Below are 25,990 nucleotides of genomic sequence, written 5' to 3' on the forward strand. Positions count from 1 at the left end.
TTAGGTTTTCTTTTTTCATAAGTTTTTAAAGTGCATATTTTGGATTTGCTACCCCTGAGGAGTTGATGCCCTTGCCCTAAGGGAGTAGTGGTTTCTCATCTTTCAGGAAGAAGATGGATCATGGTGCAGTGTATTAGCCTTTGTTCTTCTTTCTTTATTAGAAGCTGCCTCTGGCCAAGTCAGGTTTTCATCAGGTAAGCCCTGATGTTAATTCTTTGCAAACTTGAAGATGTTTTCTTTATCAAATGATTAAATATATCTTGAAGTAGTCATTTCTTGGGCATTCAGGAATCCTTCCCCTTCCCTCTTCAGCATATTATCTTTTTGAGATGGTGAAATCGCTTTTAGAATTGGGTAAGCAATGCATTCTCTGCATGTTCTTCATATTAGAGAGTTCAAGTACTTCTTTAATTTTTGGTATTCATCTGTGCGATGGCTTTAGGCAGAAAATCTGGGTTTACCTGCTAAGATCCTGAGTCATCTTTGTAATCTTATCTTGAGTTCATAATGGTTTCCTGTATGGATCATGTTTCAAGACCTGGTTTTCTGTTACTATAAAGCTTCACAGCACACCAAGGCTTTATCCACAGAGAGGCTTGTAAAGGACCTTTAAACTCGATCACAATTGTAGATTTATTTGGAAAAGGAGACTTCTGGCATCTAGGGATATTCTTCTAGGTCTTGAGCAGTTCAGTTCATTAACTCTCACCTGTTCCTTTCGGGTGACTTTGATTACTATGGTCTATGGAATTTTCTTTTGCCTTTACCCTTGCTTAGCAAACAGGATGCAGTGATAATGTACATTGAAGGAGAAAGGTGATAGGACATGCTTCTGTGGATTGAAAGCCAGCATATGCTAGGTGTCTTAATTTTCTTTCTGTACTTAGATGCACCTGTAGCTTGATTTAGAGCCAGACAGCTGCCCTGTGATTTCCAAGTTTTAGCTATCATTTAAAATTAGAAGGATTCTTTACTGAAAAACATGTAATACAAGAAGGTGAGGAAGTCAATACTTTAGTCAGTATAAACATATTTTTCATTCTGAGTTGGCCCAACTGTAGATTTGACAAAATTATTAATATGTGTCTGGTGAGTATGCTTTCTTAATTGAGTAACTTCTTTTTCATATGTTATTCTGAATTCCAAAGCCTTGATTTGTGTAAACCAGTTCTCATAGGCTTCTGCCAGTATGGACAGTGAGCTAAAGGTTTGCATTGTGTTGCTAAAGTAAGATCTGTGCTGAGTTTGGTTTTCTGTCTCATCTAAACATTTCGCAAGTTCACATGTTTTATTTTTTTCCCCTGCTAATTGTAGTTCAAAGGAAATCTTTTAGGCATCTATGAAAGATTCTACTAGTAGTGACTCTTTTGGAGATGCTAACTTGTACTTGCTTATGTTTCAGGCCTTGACCTATATAACCTTTTGGCATGTCTGCATGAGAGACAACCTCACCTTGACAATGAGAATTTAACTCACTGACACCACACTGTACATTCTAGTGAAAAGCAGCAGCTTAGGTCTTGAACTGAATATTGAACTCTGTGCTTTTCTCGTCCCTGACTTAAATGATAGCCAGTAAACCGAGAGCCTTGTGCTCCATGAGAGATGTGCCTTGTAAGCCTAATTTTGAGAAAATGTTCCTGTCAAATTGTATCTTTTTTTTGTCTGTAAGAGATACAATTTAGTATCTTGTCTGCAGAGAGGAAGCCTTCTAGCTTTGGCCTATGTGACTTTTATCTCCCTTTTAGTTGTATTGGGTGCAGTGCAATTGCCTCTGTCATGGGGTCTGTGTTCTGAAGTCAGCACCCAAGGCAGGAACTGTACATGATCTAAAGTCTTTTCAGTTGCCCATGAAATATGTATATGGATACACTGCCCCCTTTTGTTTTTTTGAGACCTGTTCTCTCTCTCTTGCCCAGAGTGGAGTGCAGCGGTGTGATCTTGGCTCACTGCAACCTCCACCTCCCAGGCTCGAGTGATTCTCCCTCCTCAGTCAGCACATCTTGCTGATTTTTATATTTTTAGTAGACATAAGGTTTTGCCATGCTTCCCAGGCTGGTCTCAAACTCCTAGGCTCAAGCGATCCACCTGCTTCTGCCTCCCAAAGTGCTGGTATATGAGCCACTGTGCAGGACCCAAATATACTGCATCTTAGTGTGCAACCCAGGCAGCTTTTCTTTCAGCATTGAAAAGCTTCATGTTTCTTTGGCAAGAACAAGTGAAATAGTTAGCTTGTTTTTAAGGGCCACAAACCAAAAGAATTATCTCTTAAAAAGAATTATTCTAGCATCGCACTTTTTTTCTTTTTTTGAGACGGAGTCTTTACTCTGTCACCCAGGCTAGAGTACAGTGGAGCTATCTCGGCTCACTGCAACCTCCGCCTCCCAGGTTCAAACAATACTCCTGCCTCAGCCTCCTGAGTCGCTGGGATTACAGGCACGTGCCACCATGCCCAGCTAATTATTGTATTTTTAGTAGAGACACAGTTTCACTGTGTTGGTCAGTTTGGTCTCGAACTGCTGACCTCGTGATCCACCCAACCTGGCTTCCCAAAGTGCTGGGATTACAGGCATGAGCCACTGCACCCAGCCTTTAGGATCGCACTTTGTATCAAGCGTATGAATAGTCAAATTTGTGACATATCAGTGCTAGATATCTACTGTATGATGAGAATTTAGTTAAGAGAAAAATGCCATGCTATATGAATCAGTTAGCTGGTTTGAAGCCTTAATTTTCAACAAAATCAAGTAAGAGAGACCAGGGCTCTTGGTATTTATAGCAGCAATGTTCAGGATCCTCTAAGAAACGATCACATTCATGGCCTGAAAGCACTTTGGTTGGCATGGAGAAATCCTTGGAACTGACAACAAATAATCATTATAATTTTGATTCATGTAATTGTTTTGCTTTATCCTTATAACTACACTGTGAGTTGGACAGGGTTGATACTATTAACACAGTTCGTAAATAAGGATCCCGGGAATGATGAGCTTAGCCAAACAGGCTTCATTCAGGAGTGGAGTACAGAGGGGGTCATGGCTGACGTGGGGCAAGTCCTCGCCCCTCAGTCTCATTGCTCTCATCCTGCTGCATCATGGCTAATATAGTCTTTGTTCACTGTTTTTCTTCCTTTATATTCATAAACTTGAATAGATGATATAGATGAATGGGCTATTCTTAGGATATTTATGAGGGATACTAGAAGAATGAATTAACTCTTTCAAACCATTCATTGGTACATTGGGATACTAATTTGCTAAATAGTACCTTTGTGGTCTGGAAGACATAATTAACTGCCTCAAGTGCCTAATTTCAACCAGTAAATTAATTACCTAGCTATTTCTGGCTCAGTGTTTATTAGACAGATTCACTGATCCATCATTGTAGCCTCTCTTTTAAATTTTGGACTAACGTCACTTTTAGAAGCTTCCTGGAAATTGTTACTCTTATGAAATGTTAATCAGAAAGCTTTGTACAAAAAGAAAAGGTCCTGGATAAAATACAGAGTAGGGACAATTTTCACTTGGTCTGTCCCTTCCAATTTGAGATAAATTCTTTGGAGGACTGTCATGAAATTATTTTTCCTTGCTCTGTTAATAAGATGAGTAGCTCTCAGCATCTGAGAATTTGAAAATAATTTATTTTTAAAGTAAGAAAGCACAACTAATAAAACTTTTATATTGCAGTAAACCTAGTTTTGATTATGTTTTCTTAAAATTGGCTTAAATATTTCTTAAAAAAACAAAAACAAAAACAAAACTGCAGCACTATTTGAAAATCCATCAAGGATATACTTTCTTAGAACCAGCAGGTAACTTACAGCCTCTTTCTTTTGCTTCCCCTTTAGGTTTATCTAGTGATGAACACAGTATGTGATTATTATAAATATACTATGTTATTTCTTTTTAGGTTCCTATCCTTAGTAAAAAAGAGGATGTGTTTGCATATTTAGCTAAATATTCTGTGCCAATGGTTCGAGCAACGTGGCTGATCAAGATGACTTGTGCCTATTATTCTACTATATCTGAAGCTAAAATTAAGAAACGTCAGTCTACTGATCCGAATTTGGGTAAGTGAGAGAGTACAATACACCTTACATTTCATTATTGATTTTGCACATAATTGTTGCCTGCACCCTGTGGATGCAGCCCAGCATGGTGAGTGTTGAGAAGGTCTGTGGTGAGACTGAGTTACTTGGGTATGGATAGGGCAGCTATTCCTTGTTCACTCAGTTTCAGAATTCTGATTCCATTAGCAAGGGCTGTTGATCTTATTGCCAAAATATATCCTGAATCTGAACACTTTTTACCGCCACGGCTATTGAAATACTGGTTCAAGCCACTGACATCTCTTGACTGGATAGAGTTGCAGCCTTTTAGCAGCTTTCTCTGCTGTTACTTTTGATCCTTATGTTCTATTCTCTGCGTAACTACCATACTAATCTCCAAGCCTAAATGATATCATATTGTGTTTCTGTTTATAAATTTACAGTAATTTCTTATGGCAGATTCAGAGTGTTTACTGTGGCCAGTGAGGTCATCTCTGATCTGCCCCCACTTCCTGTGATGTTCCAGCCACATTGCCTTCCTACTGTTCCCCTAATATGCTGAGCTGAGCTCTTTCACTTTTCAGGTCTTCTGTGTTTCTTGCTTGTTGTGCTTGGTTGGTCTTCTCTAGGATATTTGCATGCTTCTGTCTCTTCACTGAAGCTTTGGCTTAAATGTCATTTCTGCAGGAGGCTTTCTCTGGTCACTTACCTAAATTGCATTCCCTCTCTTTCTCTCCTCTCCCTCTACTTCTGGTTATGTCCTTACGTGTTATTATTTTATTCAATGTACATCTCAATATCTGAAATTATGTTTAAAATATTTCTATCTGTCACTATGTGCCCCAACTCACATGCACTAAAATATAAGGCCCATAAGGGCAGGAATGTCAGTCTTATTCTCACCAAGTCTCCAGTGTCCAGAATTATGCTGGCCATGGTCATTGTTTTGAGTCAGAGCCCTCCCTTTGTTGGTTTCTAGACCGTGACTTCTTGAGATGGTGCTAAAACATGCTTTGTAGGCGATAGGCTAAACCAGAAATGTACGTAAAGAATTATATATAAATGTGACCATTTAGAGATTAGGTTTATAAATATTCTTCATGAAATGAAAACAGCTTATGGTTTTATAAGGAAGAGTCCAATCACAAATCTCTGAGGAGGAGAGACATAGTACAGACGTCTTCAGATGCCAGGTGGTGCCCTTGATAAATGAGTTGGGGTATAAAGTGGTGGGGAGTGGTGGGGCGTCCTCATGGTGAGTGGAGCTCACTCAAAAGCATGAACATTTAAAATTAAAAACAAAAACATGGTCTGAATTCTGTGGCTGCCATCTTTGAGTTTGGCATCATCTTACCCATGGTAAAACAAATAAGCAAAACAGAACTGTGTTTTAAAAAAGAAATGCCTAGGGAAAAATCCTGGAAGGTGGTAATCTACAAGTTAACAGTGATTGCTTCTGAGTGTTATTTTCACAGTAGTCTTCTGTTATCTTTATATTTTTCTGAGTTTATTTTCCCCATCAGCATTTTATTTTATTTGAGGGAATATAGAAGTACCCCTTTTTATTACTAGAGTAATACATTTTTATTACAAAATTTTCAAATGGTGCTGAAGTAGATACAACATGATGTTCAAGTTTCTCTTCTCCCTTCTCCTCTGTGTTATCCTTTTTGAAGTTTCATTCATTCAGCCTTCACACACACACATATTTCTTCATGTATCTACATTTGTGTGTGTTGTGTGTGTGTGTGTATATATATCCCTACTGGATTAACTTATTTATTATTTTTAGAGGTGGGCATCTCTGTCACCCATGCTAGAGTGCAGTGGCGTGATCATAACTCACTGCTTCCTCAAACTTCTGGGCTCAAGTGATCCTCTTGCCTCATCTTCTCAAGTAGCTGGGACTATAGGAATGTGTCACCATGCCTGGCTCATTCTTTAATATTTTGTAGAGATAGGGTCTCACTGTGTTGCCCAGGCTTGTCTTGAATTCCTGGGCTCAAGCGATCCTCTCACCTGCACCACCCAGAGTGCTGGGATTACAGGGTGAGCCATTGTGCCCAGCCAGTCTCCATTGGACTGGACCTGGATTTCCAGTTGCTTACTAGCTGCCTTCACTTTGATGACATCTGAGTGTCTGAATTGGCATCTAGAACATAATGTATATTAAATCAAGGTCTTGATTTCTTGCCATCCCTTAACTTTTTCCTTCCTGACACTTCTTAGTAAATGTTACATGTAGTTATTGGGTGGGTAAGGGTAAGAGCCAAATTGTCAATCCTGGTATTTATCTTTCTCTCAAAACCCTATATTCATTCCGTCAATAATCCTGTCAGCCTTACTTTCAGAATAAAACTACAGTCTGAAAACTTGGTCCTCTGTGTCTACTGCTGCTACTCTGGCCAAACCACCACCCCCTTTGCCTGTCTATTGCAAGGATTTTAGCCAATCTTCTTTTTTTTTTTTTTTTTTCTCTAATGTCAGCTTTCCACTTTGTAGGCAGAAGGATACTGTTAGGGCAGAAATTATGCCACCCTTATGCCCAGAATTCTTGCATGGCCCCTTGTCCCACTCAGATTGTATAACTCGGCGACGCCAGCAGCCTGCCTGCGTATTCCGACCTCAGGGCCTTGCTGACTAGTGGGCGCGGCTCTTCCTCCACCTGTGGGTGTACATGGGTCTGCTCTCTTGCTTGACTGTGATATCTGCTCAGATGCGCTTCCTAAGAGAAGCCTTCGACCACTGCAGCCAAAATATCTCCCTGTTACCGTCTTCTCATTCTGCTTTATTTTTCCTCATTGTTCTTAACACCACCTGATATTACATTTTATATGAATTTTTGATCATCTGTCTCCATCCACCCCCAAGTACAACACAGGCGCCATGAAGAACTTTGGTAGATTTGTTCAGTGCTAAGTCTCTGAAGACAGTACTTGGCATACAGAAGGTGGTCAGTAATTTTTAAAATAAGTAAATGAATAATTAGGCCTGAAACATTTATGTTTTGTGTGTGTGTGATGTGATTACCTATTTCTGCATCTGTGTGTGTATGTGTTTAAAAAAAAAAATCCCAATTTATAATCCTTGAAACTTTCATTATCACCAGCTACAGGGGAGAGACTACTCCGTTTCTTATGTGCTCTTCATAGATGTTTTTTTGGTAATGTGTTCTCATCAGTGTTTTTCTTGATGTTCCGTTTAATCTGATTTTGACTGCTACAAAAATGCAAAAAGGAAATGCAGAATGATTTTTACAACTGGAACTTAAAACAATTTTAGGACAAATAAGAGGTCAAACCAGGCATGGTGACTCATGTCTATAATCTTAGCACTTTGGGAGGCCAGGGCAGGAAGTTGGCTTGAGCCCAGGAGTTTAAGACCAGTCTAGGCAACATAGTGAGACTTTGTCTCTCCAACCCTTCCCACCAAAAAAATTAGTAAGGTGTGGTGGTGCACAGTTGTATTCCCAGCTACTCAGGAGGCTGAGGTGAGAGGATAGCTTGAGCCCAGGAAGTTGATGCTGCAGTGAGCTGGGATTGAGCAACTGCACTTCAACCTGGGCAACAGACCAAGACCCTGTCCCTCAAACAAACAAACAAACAAAAAACAGTTTGATAGCCCTTGATAATTTGGAAAGGTTATATCATTTCTGGGAAATCCCAGATATGAATGTATCACCAGGACCACATGATTTCCCCTACTAGATGGATGGAAGTATAGCTGTAGTTCCTACTTAAGAACAGTATGGACTTGTTGGATTCATTAGTTTTACCATTAATTTCCTTATCAATATGACTGGTTGGACTTTTGGAGGGATATTTTTCTCCCCACCAAAAAGTTAAAGCTTTTATTACTTGCTTACCCATAATGGGTGATTACTAGGTTTACACACTAGCTGTGTTTTTTCTTCCTCTGTAAGCCAAATAACACACGATTCTGTTTTTGGATCCAGTTAATGTACAGTATATTGCAGTTCATGGGCTTTTGTGATTATTAATGTATATTTAAAATTCTGAATATTAAAACCATGAAGATTAAGTGCTTATAATATTTCTTATGTTAGAATATCCAGGCTTTGACCTAAGACATGCCAAAGGCTAAAAAGAAAAATATTTGAAAAATGTGTAAATTTTAGGAGTTCACCCCTATGTTCCTAGGTCTAGAATCTCAGAAGGATTTGCTTTCGACTTTACTTTTATCAGTGCTGCCACTAAGAGACTAGGTGATCTAATGCAAAGTCCTTAGCCTCTCCAGACATCAGTCTTTTCAACGTTGATTCAATCCAGAGTCCATGTTGCCTTTGTCATGTCTTTTTAGTTGTCTTTAATGTAGAACAGTTCTTTAGCCATTCTTTTTTTTTGACCTTGTTATTTTTAAAGGAGACAGACCAGTTATTTTGTAGACTGTCCATTGATTTTCCTTTCTCCAGTTTCTCATTGTTAGATTTAGGTTACACATCTTTGCTTGAAGTATCCTGGAGGTGATGCTGTGAATGTATTAGTGTATCATATCCCAATACTGATGGTGATAACTTTGATCATTTTGGTAAGGTGGTGTCTACCAGATTTTTCTCCTGCAAAGTTACTATTCTACCGTTTGTAATTAGTAATTTACCTTTGTAAATATACAGTTCTTCTCTCTATATTCTTACATGTATTTTAATTGAAAATGTCAGGAGTCTATTTATACTATATGAAAAGAGCATGTTTTTCAAATATCTAATCTTATTGTACTATCACTTTGTTACACCTGATACCTCTGACATTCTCCTTTGTCTTTAGCAGCTTTTTCAACTTCATAAAGCAAATTATACAGTATATTTGAAAGCATTTGGCTGTGTAGACATAGCCATAATGTAGCAAGTTTCACACTCTAGCAAGGGATACAGCCAAGTGAGTACACACATATATATGTGTTGAATTGGATTAAATCACATACACTTCAGAAGATTAACTTCTAGTAATAGATTCTCTGTTCTGGTGTTGATAGCAAAAAGAATCATTCAGCACGTTTGGGGCAAGATTGACTATCAAGTGTCACCCTTTTCTGGCGTTGTGTTGTCTTGATGATTGTTCTTAGGATTTGTAAAGTGTTTTTAGTAGAAATGACTTTTATTCCTTTGTAATAGAAACATATGTTTTATTTTCAGTTCCTACTTTGAGCACTGGAACAGAGCTATAAAACACTGCTGTTTGATTTTATTGAAGGGAGTTTTTCCCAAAGTTAAGTGGGCTCACAGCAACAAGGAAGCAACACAGAGATCCTCACTGTTATTATGCAGAGAGTTACAGATCTCAAATGTAGATTAAATGGGTTGCTGCCTTGGGGAGCTTGCAGTCAGCAAAGACATACCCAGTATAGTGTATACACAAAAGTGAGAGGAGTGAGAAGCGCCTTGGGTTTATGAGTGAGGTCTCATGTGTAACTTCAAAGTGGGTAATGAAATATTTGACTTGGACAAATCTGGACATCAGAACAGAGATTTTAAATAGAGGGGAATTAGGGAAGCCTGAAAGAAGAGTTTGTAATTCTTAGTTCTTGTGAGACCTGGGGAAAAAAAAGGTTTAGGTCGACATGATGTTTAGAAAATACCATGAAATAGGTGATACTGACACTTGAGGGAGAGTACACCAGAAATAATGCATGTTTGGTTTCAGATATTTTTAGAATTGAATTAAATTTCATTGTTAAGAGAACAAGAATGTTCAGCTGCCTTAAATATTTTGAACTCGCCAGAGAAAATTATTTAAAACAGGCTAGCTAATACTTGAAAAAGTAAAACTCACATTGAGTTATATAATTAAAGTCTTTGAGCAGATTAGGAAATACGACTTTGTAGTAAATAACAGAACTTTGTACATTTATTTTTAGGAATTTTCCCTGTGAGGAGTCTTATTGTTGCTGAATCGACTAATAATAACTACAGCATGTTCTGCTGTTACTGCCATCACTGTTAACAGTTAGCATTTCTTGAGCACTTACGGAATCCCTGGTACTGTGATAAGCAGGGATACGGTGCTCACTGCATTTCTAGGTTGAATCAGCTCCCAATGTGTGCTGGGAAATGGTCTAGGTTATTTGGAGAAGGTTTTCAGCCTTGGGAATGTCCCATCCCTTTGCTGGTGTGTGTGTGTGTGTGTGTGTGTGTGTGTGTGTGTGTGTGTGTGTGTGTTTGGCTTGTTTGAAAATGGTCAGTCCTCACCAGGTCTGTTGGCTGGCTGCCAGGGTTCTTGTGGTGTGCAGGATCCAATGTTCCCCCTTTCATTAGTAAATGTTTGCTAGGTTCTATGTGTATTTTGTTCATTTTATGACTTATTACTCAGATGGCCTGTGAAAGAGAAACTTTATTCTCATTTCGTGGATGAGGATGGTGATGTGCAGGTAGTACACAGAGCCCCTCAGTGTAAGTTTCTAAACTTGGCCCCAGAGCCTGTGCTGGACACTGCTGGCCAGTGAGGACAAGAGTGGAGCAAATGTAATTACTGCCCTCTAGGTATTTGCAGTGTGCGTGGGGACATGCAGCCAAACAATCAAATATTAGAGGAGGAAAAGTTCATAGGGACAGGAAGAAGATACAGAGGGAATTTCAAGGAATAAGCCACTGAGGGAATTTGGGACATCCAAGGAGATTCACAGAGGAAGTGACTTAGATGTATACTTTTGCAAGAAGAGGTATTTCCGAGGAGGACAGAGCTGAAGAGTGGGCTATTGTTCAGGGGAGGGCAGGCGGAAGGATGGTGTCTCCAGAGAAATAGGTTATCAAATTGTTCAACTTGTTGCACCTCTGGGATTTAACTTCAGCTTGAGCATCGGTTATCAGGTGGGGAGGTGATGAAAGGCTGTGTGAAGGTTTGCTTGTCAGAGTGGGATATGTGAGTTCCCTCTGGTGCATGATGAAAAGCCATGGAAGGGTTTATTATTACTATTATTGTTACAGCTCATTCCCTCAGTTTCTTATCTGTAAAAAATAGGGATAATTGACAGTATTTTTTTTTTCCAGACAGAGTCTTGCTCTGTCGCTCCAGGCTGGAGTGCAATGGCGTGATCTCGGTTCACAGCAACTTCCGCCTGTCAGGTTCAAGCGATTCTTCTGCCTCAGCCTCCTGAGTAGCTGGGATTACAGGCACCTGCCATCATGCCCACCTAGTTTTTGTATTTTTGTAGAGACGGGGTTTTACCATGTTGGCTAGGCTGGTCTCAAACTCCTGACCTCAGATGATCTGCCCTCCTTAGCCTCCCAAAGTGCTGAGGTTACAGGTGTGAGCCACTGCACTTGGCCTGATAGTACTTTTTAAGAATGAAATGAGTCAATACCTTTAAAGTGTTTAGAACAGTGACTGGCACACAGTAAATGTAGACCATTGATAATAGATCTGTGTCGTAATAGGAGTAATTGACTAGAATGTGTGACTCTGTGGGGACTGCATAGGTTTGTTAATTGCATAGGATTCTTACCAGTCAGTATTGATTATCCTGTGTAATGTATTGAGAACTTTGCAGGCATTATCTGTAACCTTGGAATGTAGGTTTTATTATGCTGTTTTGTGTATGAGGTATCTGACTCTCAGAGAAGTTAAGTAACTTGCTGGCTTAGATGGAGCTGGAGCAATGCCCAGGCCTCTGCCACTAGTGTGTTTGCTCCTCACTCCTGGCTGTGAGGTGATAGCTGCTGGTGGCCTGTGTGTATTGTGGGTCTGGGCATCTGGAGGCAACAAGCATCGCTAGGGGGAAAGATGCTGGCAGGAAGCAGGCTGCAGGACTGGTGGCTCTGAGCAGAATCTGAGGAGTAAGAACTCTTGTTCTCATGGGTGCTATGGGGAACAGGAGGAGCAAAGCAAAGTCCAGGGTGCCATGGAAACTAGAGAAGGAAATAAGAAACTGCTTGCAAGATGAGCAGCCTTAATTCTGCCTAGGAATTTTTGGGTATTCAATATGGTGAAAAGTGACAAGACATATCATGCGTATGAGGTCTTTTTTGGGGGAACAGATAGATTCAAAGAAGCTTAAAATGCTTCGTGGTTAAACTGCCTGGGGCACTGCTCTATTTACCCCTAGTCATTTCCTCTGTGCCACTTGAGGTTTTGTGGGGATTTCAGTCAGATGAGAGACATTTCTTGGTTGACTATACTCTTGTAACCACTATCCTTATCACTCCCAAAATACAAAGAATAAACAGCTACCCTTCTTCCACAGTGGGTAATTAATTTGTGACATATTCACTGAGCCATTTGGACTGCAAAAATAAGTCGTGCTAAACTCATAATTGACAGTCTGGTTTCTTATCTAAGCCTACCAGCTTACTTGCAGTTTGGGTCTGTGAAGACATCGCATACTAACTTTTTTGATTCCAGGGACAAGCTTTTAGTTTTGTCAAGATTGCCTCCACATTTTCACAGTGTTCCTTCAATCTCATTTGTCATAAAGGTGTTATCTGCCTTGTTTATGCTGAAAGTAATCCTGAAGATTGGACAGAAGTGCTTGTATAAGCTTAATTTCACACTTTGCTTAGGCATGAAAAATAGGTTTTAACCAGTGAGGTAACTCTGGCTATCTGTAAAAACCATTCTCCAAGAGAAGGAATGGGACTGTTGGAGGTGAGACTTTGGTACCTACAGCTATTCCATTCCTCAGTAATCTTTTATCTAAAAGTTTTAACATCTGTTGATGAACTGAGCCTGGAATAGTTATATCTTTGGGAATGGCAAGATGTTGGCATTCTTCTGTAAATGAGGGCTTTCTCTCATGTGATAAATTACAGTGCTTTCTAAAAAAGGAAGAATAAATGCCAGACTCTTCCTTTGATTTCAGTTTTTGGAGTAGAAATTGTAGTTGCACCGCCACAGTGGTGAAAAACATTTCTCTTTTTTTTAATTTAAAAAGTTTATTTTTGGCCATTGTTATGGGCTCATGGATTTTTATTTAATCTGTGTTTTACAACCAAGTACACTCATGTTAAATTTTGCCAAAATTGTCCCCAAATTGGCCAGAGACCCTTCCAGCTCTTTTGTATCCTTTTGACATGACACCATTTGTCATGGGACATTGCCTTGCTTTCTGGCACAGAAAGATATCCCAGGCTCTTGTAATTTTCCTGCCTCAGATCTGCAAAGAGCCTTTGTCTAAGGAACTCTGCTTCTTTCTAGTGGGGAATGGTATTTAGAAAGCAAGATCTGGGTGCTAAAGGTGCTCGTTGCTACTGGGATGTTGTGTCTAGGCCCCATCAGTTGGTAGATGGATAGAGACACACGTATTTGCATGTGTGCATATATGCAGGGGTTTTGTTCCTATTTCCACTTTATCTTTAGCATGTCCTATTTAACATGAAATAATTTTTATTGCTCCAATTTTATGTTTATTTCACTTCTATTACATGAACAATTAAATGATATATAGTGACATGAACATGGTTACTTGTCTACTTTATCCTGCTACAAACATACTGGCTTGAGAATTATAATCTGATACATTAAAAGTAATGTGAAAGTTAATTTTTTTAAACTTGAGACTGTGTTTCACTTAAAAATGATTCTCTCTGCAGTAAGGTACACTGTTTCAGTTTGTTTTCCATTTTAGGGTTTGATTTTTCTCTTATGAACTAATTTTATGTTTTGAATATGTAACACCTTGACATATTCAAGAGTAAAAACTGTATAAAGTTATGCAGAAGTTATCTCCATCTTTTCACACAATTCTCTTTACCCCATCTTCAGATGTAACCATTTCTTACTTGTTTTTAATCTTTCAGTTTTTATTTTTACAAAAATATGCAAATACTTATATCTTCTTATTTCTTCTTTCTGCTTACATAGAAGTTAGTATACTGTTTATACTATTGGATATCTTTGCCTTATTTTTACTTAATGATATGCTAGCGATTCCTTGACATTCTCTGTTCCTTTTTGTGGCCTCTTAGTCCTTCATTGTGTGGATGTACCACAATTTGGCCAGTCCCTTGTTTTTATTTCAAAAATGTTTAAAAATATTTAGATTTACAGAGAAATTGAGAAGATGGTACAGAGCTCCCATGTGCACTTCTCAAACCCCTGTGCACGATTTCTCCCATTATTAACATTTACATTAATATGATACAGTTATTATAATTAATGAGCTAATATTATTATACAAGTCAATCCATACTTTATTCAGATTTCCTTAGTTTTAACCTAATGGCTCGTTTCCATTTCAGAATCCTATTCAGGATATTACATTACATTTAGTTGTCATATCTCCCCTAGGCATATCTTGGCAGTGACATTTTCTCAGTTTCAATGATTTTGGCAGTTTTGAGGAGTACTAGTCAGGTATGTTGTAGGGTGATCTTCTGTTGGAATTTGTCTGATGTTTTTCTTATGGTTAGACTGGGGTTACAGAAGTCAAGTGCCCTTCTGATAGTGTTACATCAAGGGTACATGCTGTCACCATGACTTACAACTGTTGATGTTAACCTTGATCACCTGGCTGAGGTAGCACTTACCAGGTTTTACCATGTAAAGTTATTTCCTTCCCATCCCTTTCCACACTGCAGTCTTTGGAAGATAGTCAGTATGCACAGTCCACACTTAAGATGTAGGGAGTTAGCCATCTTCCTCCTTGAGGGCAGAGTATCTACTTAAAGTATTGGAAATTCTTCTGCATGGGAGATTTATTTCTTATCTACCTACCTACCTGCCTACTATCTATTCATTAATTCATTAATGCATATATTTAAGCATTTCTATCACTATTGATTCATAGATGTTTACTTTATCTTTTGGATTATCATACTCTATTTTGTTCCATCTTTGCTCATTGAGAGCTCTTCCAGCTGTGTCTTGTGTCCATTTGACATACCTGTCTTAGTTTTCTTTGTTTCTGTTTTTCTAAGTACTTCCTTATTTTCTGGCACTAGAAGATGCATTCTAGGTTTTTTAGAAGATTCTTTGTTTTTAGAAGATGCATTCATTGTGTATATTTTCTGCCCCAATCCTATAATCAGCTATTTCTCCAAGGAGCCCTGGTTCTCTTTAAAGGAGAGTGGTATTAGAAACCAAGAGCTGAGTGCAAAGTGTGCTTATTGCTACTTGGGGTGTCATTGTTTCTAAGTCCTCTCAGTTGACAGATGAAGGAGATAGATGTGTGTGGACTAACCCATGTATGTACATATATTTATAAATATTTCTATATGAGATTGTGTCTCTTGAGCTAAACATGAATTCTTATTGATGTCTGTTAAATGCATTTTTCCATTTGGTTAGAATCTGCTAAGTTTTCCTTCATAGTATAAACGTGGACTAGACCTATTCAAGTTATGAGAGGAGACTATTGGTGGGACAGGCAGAGGGGAAAGACATAAGTAAGATCTTGATGGGAGGTGAAAGAGAACTGAATGTTCATCATCTTGCATAGTAGGAAGCCAATAGGTAATGCTTACTAATCAAGAAGTAGGACTATAATTATATAATTTAGAGATAGAGGCAAATAAAGGAAACACAACTGATGAAAGAGTTGAAAATAATTGCTTTTGGAGAATAACTGAGGAGTTTATGGACAGTCAGCTGCTGTGTTCACAATAAATCATTTAGAACCATTGGACTCTTTAAGACATGTGCAAGAGGAGATTTCATATAAATAAAAGTTAGCTAAGCCTAATCGCAGTCCCAAATTATTATTGCCGTTTTTTTGTTGTCATTGGTACTTTCCCTGGAAGATATCTTGCTGTAAGAATGTTTTACGAAAAAGATTTGGAAGAAGTTCAAGGAATGCCAGCTTACCCAGTAGCATTACAATTTTAGATAAATTACAAGAGCTTACTTTTCTCTAAGCTGACTACTTGGTTCTTGGGACCTTAACTAAAATGAAGTAGATGTTCTTTGTAAACATTGGAAGACTTTTAATATTTTCCCAGATATGTAGCTTTTCAGTTAATTGAATATGCAGATTTTCACTATTTACATACCCTTTATTAAGGTGGTAAAACATAAAATTTACCATCATAACCAATTATAAGTGTATGGTATAGCAGTATTAACTAAATGCACGTTGTTTTAAAACTGATTTGTAGAACTTTTTCCTCTTGCAAAACTGAAACTGCCCATTGAACAGCTCCCCTTTCTCCCCCTCCACCAACCTCTGGTTACCACCATCATACTTTGCTGATTTACAGAAACTTTTAAAAGTTCTAATCAAGTTTAATATGCTACACTGTAACTCTGTTTGCCCGATTGTTGCCCTGTGGAAACATTTCAGCTTTTCCAAAGTAAAAATGTTAGACTCTATTAGAATACTGGTTCCATGTTAGAATACTGGTGTGTGGTGGTGATCAGGTTGTGTATTTATGTTTAGTTAATTTTTTGGTAAAAATCAAAGAAAATGTCTGCCCATGATAGTTTTGGATTTTTTTGGGGGGATGGAGTCGCTGTGTCACCCAGGCTAGAGTGCAATGGCCTGGTCTTGGCTCACTGCAACCTCTGCCTCCCAGGTTCAAATGATTCTCCTGCCTCAGCCTCCCGAGTAGTTGGGACTTCAGGCATATGCCACCATACTCAGCTAAATTTTTATTTTTAGTAGAGACGGGGTTTCACTGTGTTGGCCAGGCTGGTCTTGAACTCCTGACCTTGTGATCTACCTGCCTCACCCTCTCAAAGTGTTGGGATTGCAGGTGTGAGCCACTGCGCCTGGCCAGTTTTGAATTTCTTAGAGAAATGCATTGAAAGAAATTACTATATTTCACTTGAATAAGGAGTGATTTTGTTTAAAAAAGGTTTATCAGGAGTTCGTGCATTGGGGTAGATGCTGTGAAGATTTTTAACCAAATGGGGGCTGTGCTCTCTGTCTTTAAGTGGATACCATTTTTTTTGTGGTTACAAGATGCACACCTAAAATGGAGCATAATACATAATCATATAGAAAATAATGGGTAGACTGAAAAAATTAGGGAAAGTTTTCTATAGTAGTAAAATATGAGCTATGCCTTGAAGAAATCTGGCTTTTAAGTAAAAATTGGAATTTTTTGCCAGGCATGGTGGCTCACGCCTGTAATCCTAGCACTTTGGGAGGTTGAGGTGAGTGAATCATGAGGTCAGGAGTTCGAGAGCAGCCTGACCAACATGGTGAGATGCCATCTCTACTAAAAATACAAAAATTAGCTGGGTGTGGTGATGCACACTTGTGATCTTGGTTACTCAGAAGGCTGAGGCAGGAGAATTGCTTGAACCTGGAAGGTGGAGGTTGCAGTGACCCCAGACACGTCACTGCACTCCAGCCTGGGCGACAGAGCAAGACTGTATCAAAAAAAAAAAAAAAAAAAGATTTGGGATTTTTCCTATTTTTTTTTTTGTTTGCATCTTAAGAAGTAGTTCTTGTTTCTTCAGTTATCTTTCATCTTCCTCTTTGGCAATTTATGAGCAAATGAGTTAAGTTTCTAGTTATGTATAGTGTATTTGCTGCATTCTTTACTGCTGTCATGTCTTCTAGTCTTGTCACTTTGGGCACATTGTCAAGTCCTGCATTTTCTATTAAGAATCCATTGCTAAGCCGGGTGCGGTGGCTCACACCTGTAATCCCAGCACTTTGGGAGGCCGAGGCAGGTGGATCACGAGGTCAAGAGATCGAGACCATCCTGGTCAACATGGTGAAACCCCGTCTCTACTAAAAATACAAAAAATTAGCTGGGCATGGTGGCACGTGCCTGTAATCCCAGCTACTCAGGAGGCTGAGGCAGGAGAATTGCCTGAACCCAGGAGGTGGAGGTTGTGGTGAGCCGAGATCGCGCCATTGCACTCCAGCCTGGGTAACAAGAGCGAAACTCCGTCTCAAAAAAAAAAAAAAAAAAAAAAAAAAAAGAATCCATTGCTACTCGAGAGTCCTGCATTTTCTGTTAAGAATCCATTGCTACTTAACAGTTTTTTCTAGTTAATCCTAATAAATGTTCATTGCCACTTGAATTCATCATCTTCTATGATAAAATGTTACTAAGAACCTTGATTTAATTGGTAATATCGTGGTTCTCTACCTTCTATATGGCTCTTGGTACGTATGTGCATGTGTAATACTTGGAAGATAGGATACTAAAAAAATAAGCTTGTTCGATGTTTTGGCAGTTTACAGGCTGGTTTCATAGCTTCTCATTTGGGCCAGTTTTCTTGAAAATTCTCTGAGGTAGCTGAGTGTCTCCATTTTAAAAATTAGGGGAGAAAGTTCATGGCAAGTGGAAGAATAGGGAATTCCATCTTAGACTTCTCTTTCTGGGTCCTGTTAGATTCAGAATTTGCATGCTGCTCATATCAAATGAAGATCTGTGTGAGGCTGAATAGGAGAGTGGTATTTTCTTAAGGTATGAAGAATGCTTCCAGAAGCTCAGTGTTTGGTGTGTTTTAATTTGTTGGGCATCTTGCAGATCTGTTGCTTAAAGCATAAACAAGAGAATTTTAAGAAAAGATAGTTTCGGCCGGGCGCGGTGGCTCAAGCCTGTAATCCCAGCACTTTGGGAGGCCGAGGCGGGTGGATCACGAGGTCAAGAGATCCAGACCATCCTGGTCAACATTGTGAAACCCCGTCTCTACTAATACAAAAAAAATTAGCTGGGCATGGTGGCGCGTGCCTGTAATCCCAGCTACTCAAGAGGCTGAGGCAGGAGAATTGCCTGAACCCGGGAGGCGGAGGTTGCGGTGAGCCGAGATCGCGCCATTGCACTCCAGCCTGGGTAACGAGAGCGAAACTCCGTCTCAAAAAAAAAAAAAAAAAAAAAAAAAAAAAAAAAGAAAAGATAGTTTCTTATGTGAGCTACAATTTCTAATAGGTAATATTACAAAATGTAGCACAAAACACAAAATGTTCAAAAAGGGATAGTGAAGTCTTCTTTCCACCACACTGTCTTCAGACCCCCATCTCCATTCTAGACCCCTCCTTACATAGTTTAGAGGCAATAATTCTTACCAGTTCCATGCATATCCTCTGAGATATATTGTATGTATTTTGTCTATTTTTAATAGTCCTTTAAAAAATTGGTGCTTTTTCCATACTGTACATTCAATGGCCTTGGTTTTTAAATGGCTCTAAGCTAACCTTTTAATGACTGACTTATGAAAGTGAGGTTCTTTCTTTTTGCAGTTTGCACTGGAATGTTAATTCCATGATAAATAGAAAGCTTTTTTTTTTTAAATTAAAAAAGAGGTACATTAGGTTTCAAAGTCATTTTCAAAATGTGTATAAACTTCCAAGTGAAATCCCTGGAATAACATGACTCTAAAGCCTGATTCAAATTCGTTGTTTTATAGTCAAGGAATTCATAGAGTATGCTGGGTTACTCTGTGAGTAAGAGTTAAGGGTCAATAAATTATAGTAGGAATGTCTTTGTGCGTCTAATACAGCTAAAGCAAATAGCTTTAATTAAATGAACATATCATGCATCATTCTTTAGTCTCCAGAAAAATCACACAGGAGTGAGTTCCAGAGCAGGGAATGAGAGGGATGACAAAGTGGGTCTGGCCGGTCTGTGTACTGTGTAAGCATTTTTGTTGTGTTTTAGAGCTTTTTGCTCTAGGGTTATTTTACACGGTCATCTGGCAGTATGATGTCTGTCGTATTTGTATTTGTGTTCTAATGAAAGACTCCTAGCTGTCTAAAGCTTGTTCAGAAATAGAAACTTTACAGTACTTGCATTTAGGACCTAAATAGTAAGCACAATGCTACTTTGACTATTGAAACATCATTCTAACCACAACTGATCATGAGATTAAATTCCAATGCAAAGTGAAAACAGAAAATGTAGTTTATTTTTGCTCCTCAGATGATTGGAAGCCTCCTCCCACTGCCTCTCTAGCCGAAGCTGGGAGAGGAGTGAGGGTCGTGAAATATCTGATGTAATAATTTAAATAACTCCTGTGTCTCCCCATTGTGGGGCTGGCAGCAAGGGTCTTTCACCAATGCTGGCCCTCCATTTTTCTTTTTTTCCTTTCACCTGGATCTTCAGAAGGGTGAGTGCCTTCCCTTTCTTCCCCATGTCTCCTCTTCCCCCTTCTAGAGCATCGCCCCTTAAGGCCTGGTCAGAAGAGTGCACAGAGGTGTGTTCTCTACACGGAAGCAAAGTGGCATTCTGTTGCTAAAAGACAAGCCAGTCGTCTTCCTGCAGTCTTCCTGTCCCAGGGCAGTAAAAATCATGGCTGGGTGTCACATGTAGAAGGTTGTGGGGACATGGCCCAAGTGGTTTATTAAGTGCACCAATTTAATATTTGTAAAAATGCTCTCTCCATTTTTCCCAATGATAGGAATATCTCACCACAGCCGAGGCTCTTGCTCACTCAGGTATATATATAGAAATCTGAAAAGATTAGAGAAATTTTGCCATATGATAATTATAACATTAATTTCAGGCAGCTATCTCATGCCCTGGAGAAGGAGCTGAGCCTGTTGGTGGCAGATGTTCAGTGTGTCCCTCTGTTAGAAGGAAGCCCCCAACGCTGTAGCTGTGGAGGAAGCTGGTGGTGTAACTGATGTGTCGAATAAGAAATTCTTGTTCTAGGGGCTAAAATTGGATTCTGTGGTTGCCACACGCCTTAGCTTGAGATGTGTGTATGGGGTTGATAGGGAAAAAGGACGACTGGGGAAAAATTCCCTAAATGCAACAGTTAGCATGTTTGCGTTAAAATGGAAATGAGAATTGGCGACCTGTCAGCGAAGGGAGAATCCAAGAAAGTTGTCCAGTGTTATTCTCCTCAGCTGTCAGATACTGCCCAGCAACCTCACAGGAAGAAAGATGCAGTCAGGAGTTTCTGCAAAACCTTGCAGTACAAGCCTTTGGTGCTCTTGTCAGGCCTTCCCTTGTCGACCCCTCTTCCCTATTTGTATCCTTGCCAGCCGCCTTGGCTCACTGTTTTCTGACTTGATCTCTTTTCCTCTGAAATCTTTAAGCGTTGACTCGCTGACATACAGCTGGGCAGGTATTTATATGTTGCTTTGTAATGGCCTTATCCTGGGGTACTGTCCCCTCTTCCTCAGCTGTTACTCACTCCTTAGGTGGAGGGCCCTTTGCTCACTGTAACTGGTCACATCTTCACCTCTGTCTTCAGGCTTCCTTCCCTACCCTCTCCACCTGTCCCTGGAACATCCCAGAGGAACAGTCCTGTCAGTCATCCTCAGCGACCTGCTCACTCCCTGCCCTGACATACCTGTATCTTGCAAACCTACCTGCAGCAATTGTCCTTACCGGTCTTCCTCCAGTCTTGGTTGGAGAAATGCTGCTTTCACCTAAGGTAACTTCCTCCTTTTTCGTAGCCTTCTCTCTACCCAGCCTTGTAAATCATGTAAGTTTGGTTCCTCCTGGGCACTCGCTCTGTGCCAGTCACTGCTTTGTAGTATATTACATCTCACTTTAATCCTCAAAATAATTATAAATAGGCTAAGAACAGTTATTAGTCCTGTTTTACACGCAAGTAATTGAAGCACCCAGGGGATGACTTGTTCTAAAACTCCAAAGCTGGTAAGTGATTGGAGCCAGGGTGGGAACCAGGCCAGCTGACTCTAGAACCTGTGCCCTTCACCACCCTTAAGCTAGTTAATGCATGTCAGGGGCGTAGAAGAGGGCCAGTGCCCAATGAGTGCACAACTGATACTGTCACTCTGCACAGTAAAGTGGTCTGTCCCCAGGATTTTGTCTGTTAGGTACTTCTGTGGTCGTGAACACATTCTTTAAGGCATTGCATCCCACATATATGGTAACAGTTAGTACATTTGCGTCTTCCCTCTGACCCTTCTTCTGAGTGTCAGACCTGCATATCCACCTTCTCCTTGACATATTTTCCCATGAATTTCTCCAGCATTTTAAGTCCAATGTGTTCAAAACTAAACTGAACACTGGGAAACCTGAATATGACTGGTGAGTTGCTTCAATGTCAGTATGCTGGTTGTGATATTGTACTATAGTTTTGAAAGAAGTTAACATTTGGTGAAATTAGGTAAAGTGTGCATGGGATCTCTCTTTATTTCTTACACTTGCATGTGAATCTACAATTATCTCAAAATATGAAGTTTCATTAAAACAATTTCATGAAATAACAAACTGAACCCAGCCCTGTCACCCCTCCCCAGCTGTTCTCTGTAATTCCACATCATCTTCGATGGCACCAGGACCATCCATTTGGAAACGTGTTCGCTGCCCTGCCCTTTCTCTTTCCTTCATCTCCACATTAGGGTGTTTCCTCTTCTGCCTCGCAAAGGTGTCTCACCTGCCTCTTTTTTCCCTGCTGCAGGCATATCCCCACTGGAGTGGCAGCCTTGTTTTAAGGGTTTTCCCTACAACTTCCTGAGAAGTAGTGTTAATTTACGTATCTGATCTTGTCCTTTCTGTGTTTAAAATCTTTCAGTTACCTGTTTGTGATAAAAGACCAAACTCCATAGCTTGTCACTGCCTGGGTCAGAGTCATCTAGGCTGCTGATGAAAAATGCAGATTTCTGGACCCCACTCCAAACCTCTGGAGTTGAAATCCTGGAGTTGGAAATAAACCTGTGCGTTTAACCAGCGCCCTCTGGTGAACATTTTGTGCACTAGTGTTTGAGGAACTCTGGCCTCTGGGGAACCTTCCCTCTGCCTTCCTGAGGTCTGCCTTGCCTGAAATGTCATGTGCTGCCATTTCTGTCTGTGGAATTCTTTTGTAGCTTCTTCAAGATGTGGATGAACCACCTCCTTGCCTCCTTTCCTGTGTTCCAGGGTACACTGGAGCACTTACTTTGTTGCTGTTTACTTCTGTGTCATGTGTGCCTCAGGTAGGGTCACTTTCTTCTCTTTGTAGCCTCATATTCCAGTTAGAGGGCCATGGTGGGCATTTCGTGTTTGCTGCTGCATATCGATGGGTTTTATTTTATTTGATCTTGAGCTGCCTTCTTGATCCCTAAGTAATAGTACTTTGTACAGTATCATTGCATGATAAATAAAACCAGAGCGAAATGGCCAGTTTAAAATAACATAATAAAATGAGTCATCCAAACAAAAAAAGATACTTGGTATTTTTCGTCTGTGTTCCACAGGTAATTGTTTTAGAGGAAAACTTTTTAAAAGCAAAAATGTGTTTCAGTAATGTACCACACTGTGTCATTTCCACTGTGTACCAACAGTGCATCCCCACCCCTCCTCCTTTTCTCTCTTTTCCTGCTCTCCAGCCAGAGAACCTGATTTAACTATCTGATCATTCAGCAGAGCCCAGCAGTCTGGGCAGTGGTCTGACTCTGCTGGTCTCATGGCACTGAGTCAGCAGTTTTCATTTGGGCTATTCTTTATCCAGGCGGCCAATCAGTGCTCTGACTACTTTTCATTCCCCAAGTGAACAGTGGCTGAGTAGGGGATTTTGGAGTTTCTGTGGCTCATTTTATAGGGTAGAACTGATTAACTTTATAAATCCTTTTATTATGGGACATCAGACATGTACAAATATAGAAGTGTATAGTAACACCCATTTAGTGTTCACCCAGCTTTAACCATTAACTCACAGTCACTCTTGTTTCTACCCCTTATCCTCCCTGTCTCCCCCAACCTATGAAATTGTATCCTTTCATAGTGGATTACTTTTTCAGTATGGAATAATCTTTTCTTTTACTTCATGAAGAAGTAATCTTTTCTTATACTTCATTTTATTGGTAGCTAAGTATTTCAAGATAACGTTTTAAATATTTCAATATTAAAAAACCAGCTTTATTGATAGAATTGACATACTGTATAATTCATCCATTTAAAGTCTATAGTCAGTGTTTTTTCAGTGTTGTGAAGCTATTACAACATTTTAGAACGTTTGCACCATCCCTAAAAAACCCCATGCCCATGAACAGTCACTCCCCATTTCCCTTCACTAGCCGCAGGCAACCACTAACCTACTTTCTCTGTAGATTTGCCTGTTCTGGACGTTTTATATAAATGGAATTATACAATATGTGGTCCTTTGAAACTGGCTTTTTCAGTTAATGTATGTTTTCAGGGTACATCCATGTGGCAGTATGTTTTAGTACTTCCTTTTCTCGTAGGGCCGAATAGTATTCCATTTTATGCATACACCACCTTTTATTTATCCAGGTATCAGTTGATGGATATTGGATTGTTTTCTTTTTTGGTTATAATGAACATTCTGCTATGAACATTTGTTTACAGGTCTTTGTGTGGACAAGTGTTATTTCTCTTAAATATACAGGCTAGTTCTCCTGGGTGTGTATAACTTACTGGGTTATGTGATGACATTCTATCAAACTGTTTTCCACACACTACAGTTACCATTTTACATTCCCACAAGGAACACCTGAGGATTTCAGTTTCTCTACATCCTTCTCAATACTTGTTATTATCTGTTTTTTTATAGTAGCTGTCCTAGTGGTATTTCATTGTGGTTTTGATTTGCATTTCTCTAGTGGCTAATGATGTTGAGCATCTTAAATGTGCTTATTGGCCATTTTTTTTTTTTTTTATCTTTGCAGAAATGTCTGTTTAAATCCTTTGCCTATTTTTTAACTGGGTTGTCTTTTTATTATTGAGTTTAATTGTTCATCATGTATTCTAGACCCAACTCCCTGATAAACAGTTTGAAAACATTCTCTCCCAATTGGCGCATCATCTTTCTACTCTGTTAATGGGATCTTTGACCAAAAAAGTATTTTAACAACAGAAAATGTAGGAAAAATGGTGGAAAATCTTTCAGTCTTTCTTATTGAGGCTTCAGTAATGGTGTATGTAATAACTGACATATACTGAAATTTTTTGTTTTGTATTTTTTCTCTCATTCAGTCTTCACCAACATCTGGCTGATTAAATCCTCTATGTCCTGCAGCTTTGAGAAGCAGGCTGTTCCCACTCAGAAAGGGATACTATTGTACTCATAGCGTAAAGAAGAATTTCCAAGGAAATGAGTTTCTCCATTGAGGAGCCCATCACCTCTGACTTAAAGGGCTATATCAGGTGGATCACCTTAAAGATTTGCTCCTCCTTAGTCTCTGGACTTGGTTGGAGTGTTTTTTTTTTTTTTTTTTTGAGACAGACTTTCGCTCTTGTTACCCAGGCTGGAGTGCAATGGCGCGATCTTGGCTCACCGCAACCTCCGCCTCCTGGGTTCAGGCAATTCTCCTGCCTCAGCCTCCTGAGTAGCTGGGATTACAGGCACGCGCCACCATGCCCAGCTAATGTTTTTTATTTTTAGTAGAGACGGGGTTTCACCATGTTGACCAGGATGGTCTCGATCTCTTGACCTCGTGATCCACCTGCCTCGGCCTCCCAAAGTGCTGGGATTACAGGCGTGAGCCACCGCGCCGGGCTTGGTTGGAGTTTTTAAAAAACGATCTACTGGCTTTGATGATGGAAAAGGAAGTTGCGAGGAAAACGAGCCTTTACAAAGTTAAAGGTTTTTTCATATATGCTTATACAAAAACCCATACATACACATACATTTACAAGAAAATTTATTGAAAAAGAATGGAAAGTCCAGTGTTTGCATGGCTCATTTATAGCCCGTTGATAAACAGGTGCTTCTAATTAGTTATATTAGAGACAGTGTATTAGAGAAGGAATTTGGCATTTTCACTATTGTCATGTTTGAAACTTTTTACGTATGCAGTGGTGAGTTTAAACTGCAAAAGGAAGAAGTTTGTATCAAGAAAGAAAGAGACAGAGTAATTGGGAAGGAACTTGATTTGATAGTTATTTTGGGAGGACCTTATGGTATATGGATTGAAATCAATGCTTAGTATTGTCTACTGCAAGGTATAGTTTTATGGGGATGGAAGATGGAGGAAATTGTGATATGTCAGAGAGGAGAGACAAAGCCCTGCTAGGTGATGAAGTGGCGTTCAGAGACTAGAGGAAACTAAATGTTAGAATACAGGTGAGTAGAGAAGGTACAGACATTCTTCAGAGGTATTATGGGTTCAGTTCCAGACTGCTACAGTAAAGTGAATATTGCAGTAAAGTGAATTGCATGAATATTTTGGTTTCCC

The 25,990-nt window shown here is 39.5% G+C and overlaps 1 protein-coding gene across 5 annotated transcripts in view; it reads left to right on the forward strand.

Moving 5' to 3' along the window:
- The window catches only part of MED12L (mediator complex subunit 12L), a 366,898-nt gene that overhangs the window by 43,502 nt on the left and 297,406 nt on the right, over nucleotides 1–25,990 (forward strand). For all 5 annotated transcript variants that reach the window (XM_064378799.1, XM_021669546.2, XM_064378797.1 and 2 more), the window contains exon 4: nucleotides 3,910–4,069. In XM_064378799.1, coding sequence (XP_064234869.1) covers nucleotides 3,910–4,069 — 160 coding nt within the window. The remainder of the gene's footprint in view (nucleotides 1–3,909; nucleotides 4,070–25,990) is intronic.

This window comes from Aotus nancymaae, unplaced genomic scaffold (genome assembly GCF_030222135.1).
Source record: "Aotus nancymaae isolate 86718 unplaced genomic scaffold, 86718_ANA_hifiasm-v0.15.2.pri h1tg000019l, whole genome shotgun sequence".
Lineage (NCBI taxonomy): Eukaryota > Metazoa > Chordata > Mammalia > Primates > Aotidae > Aotus > Aotus nancymaae.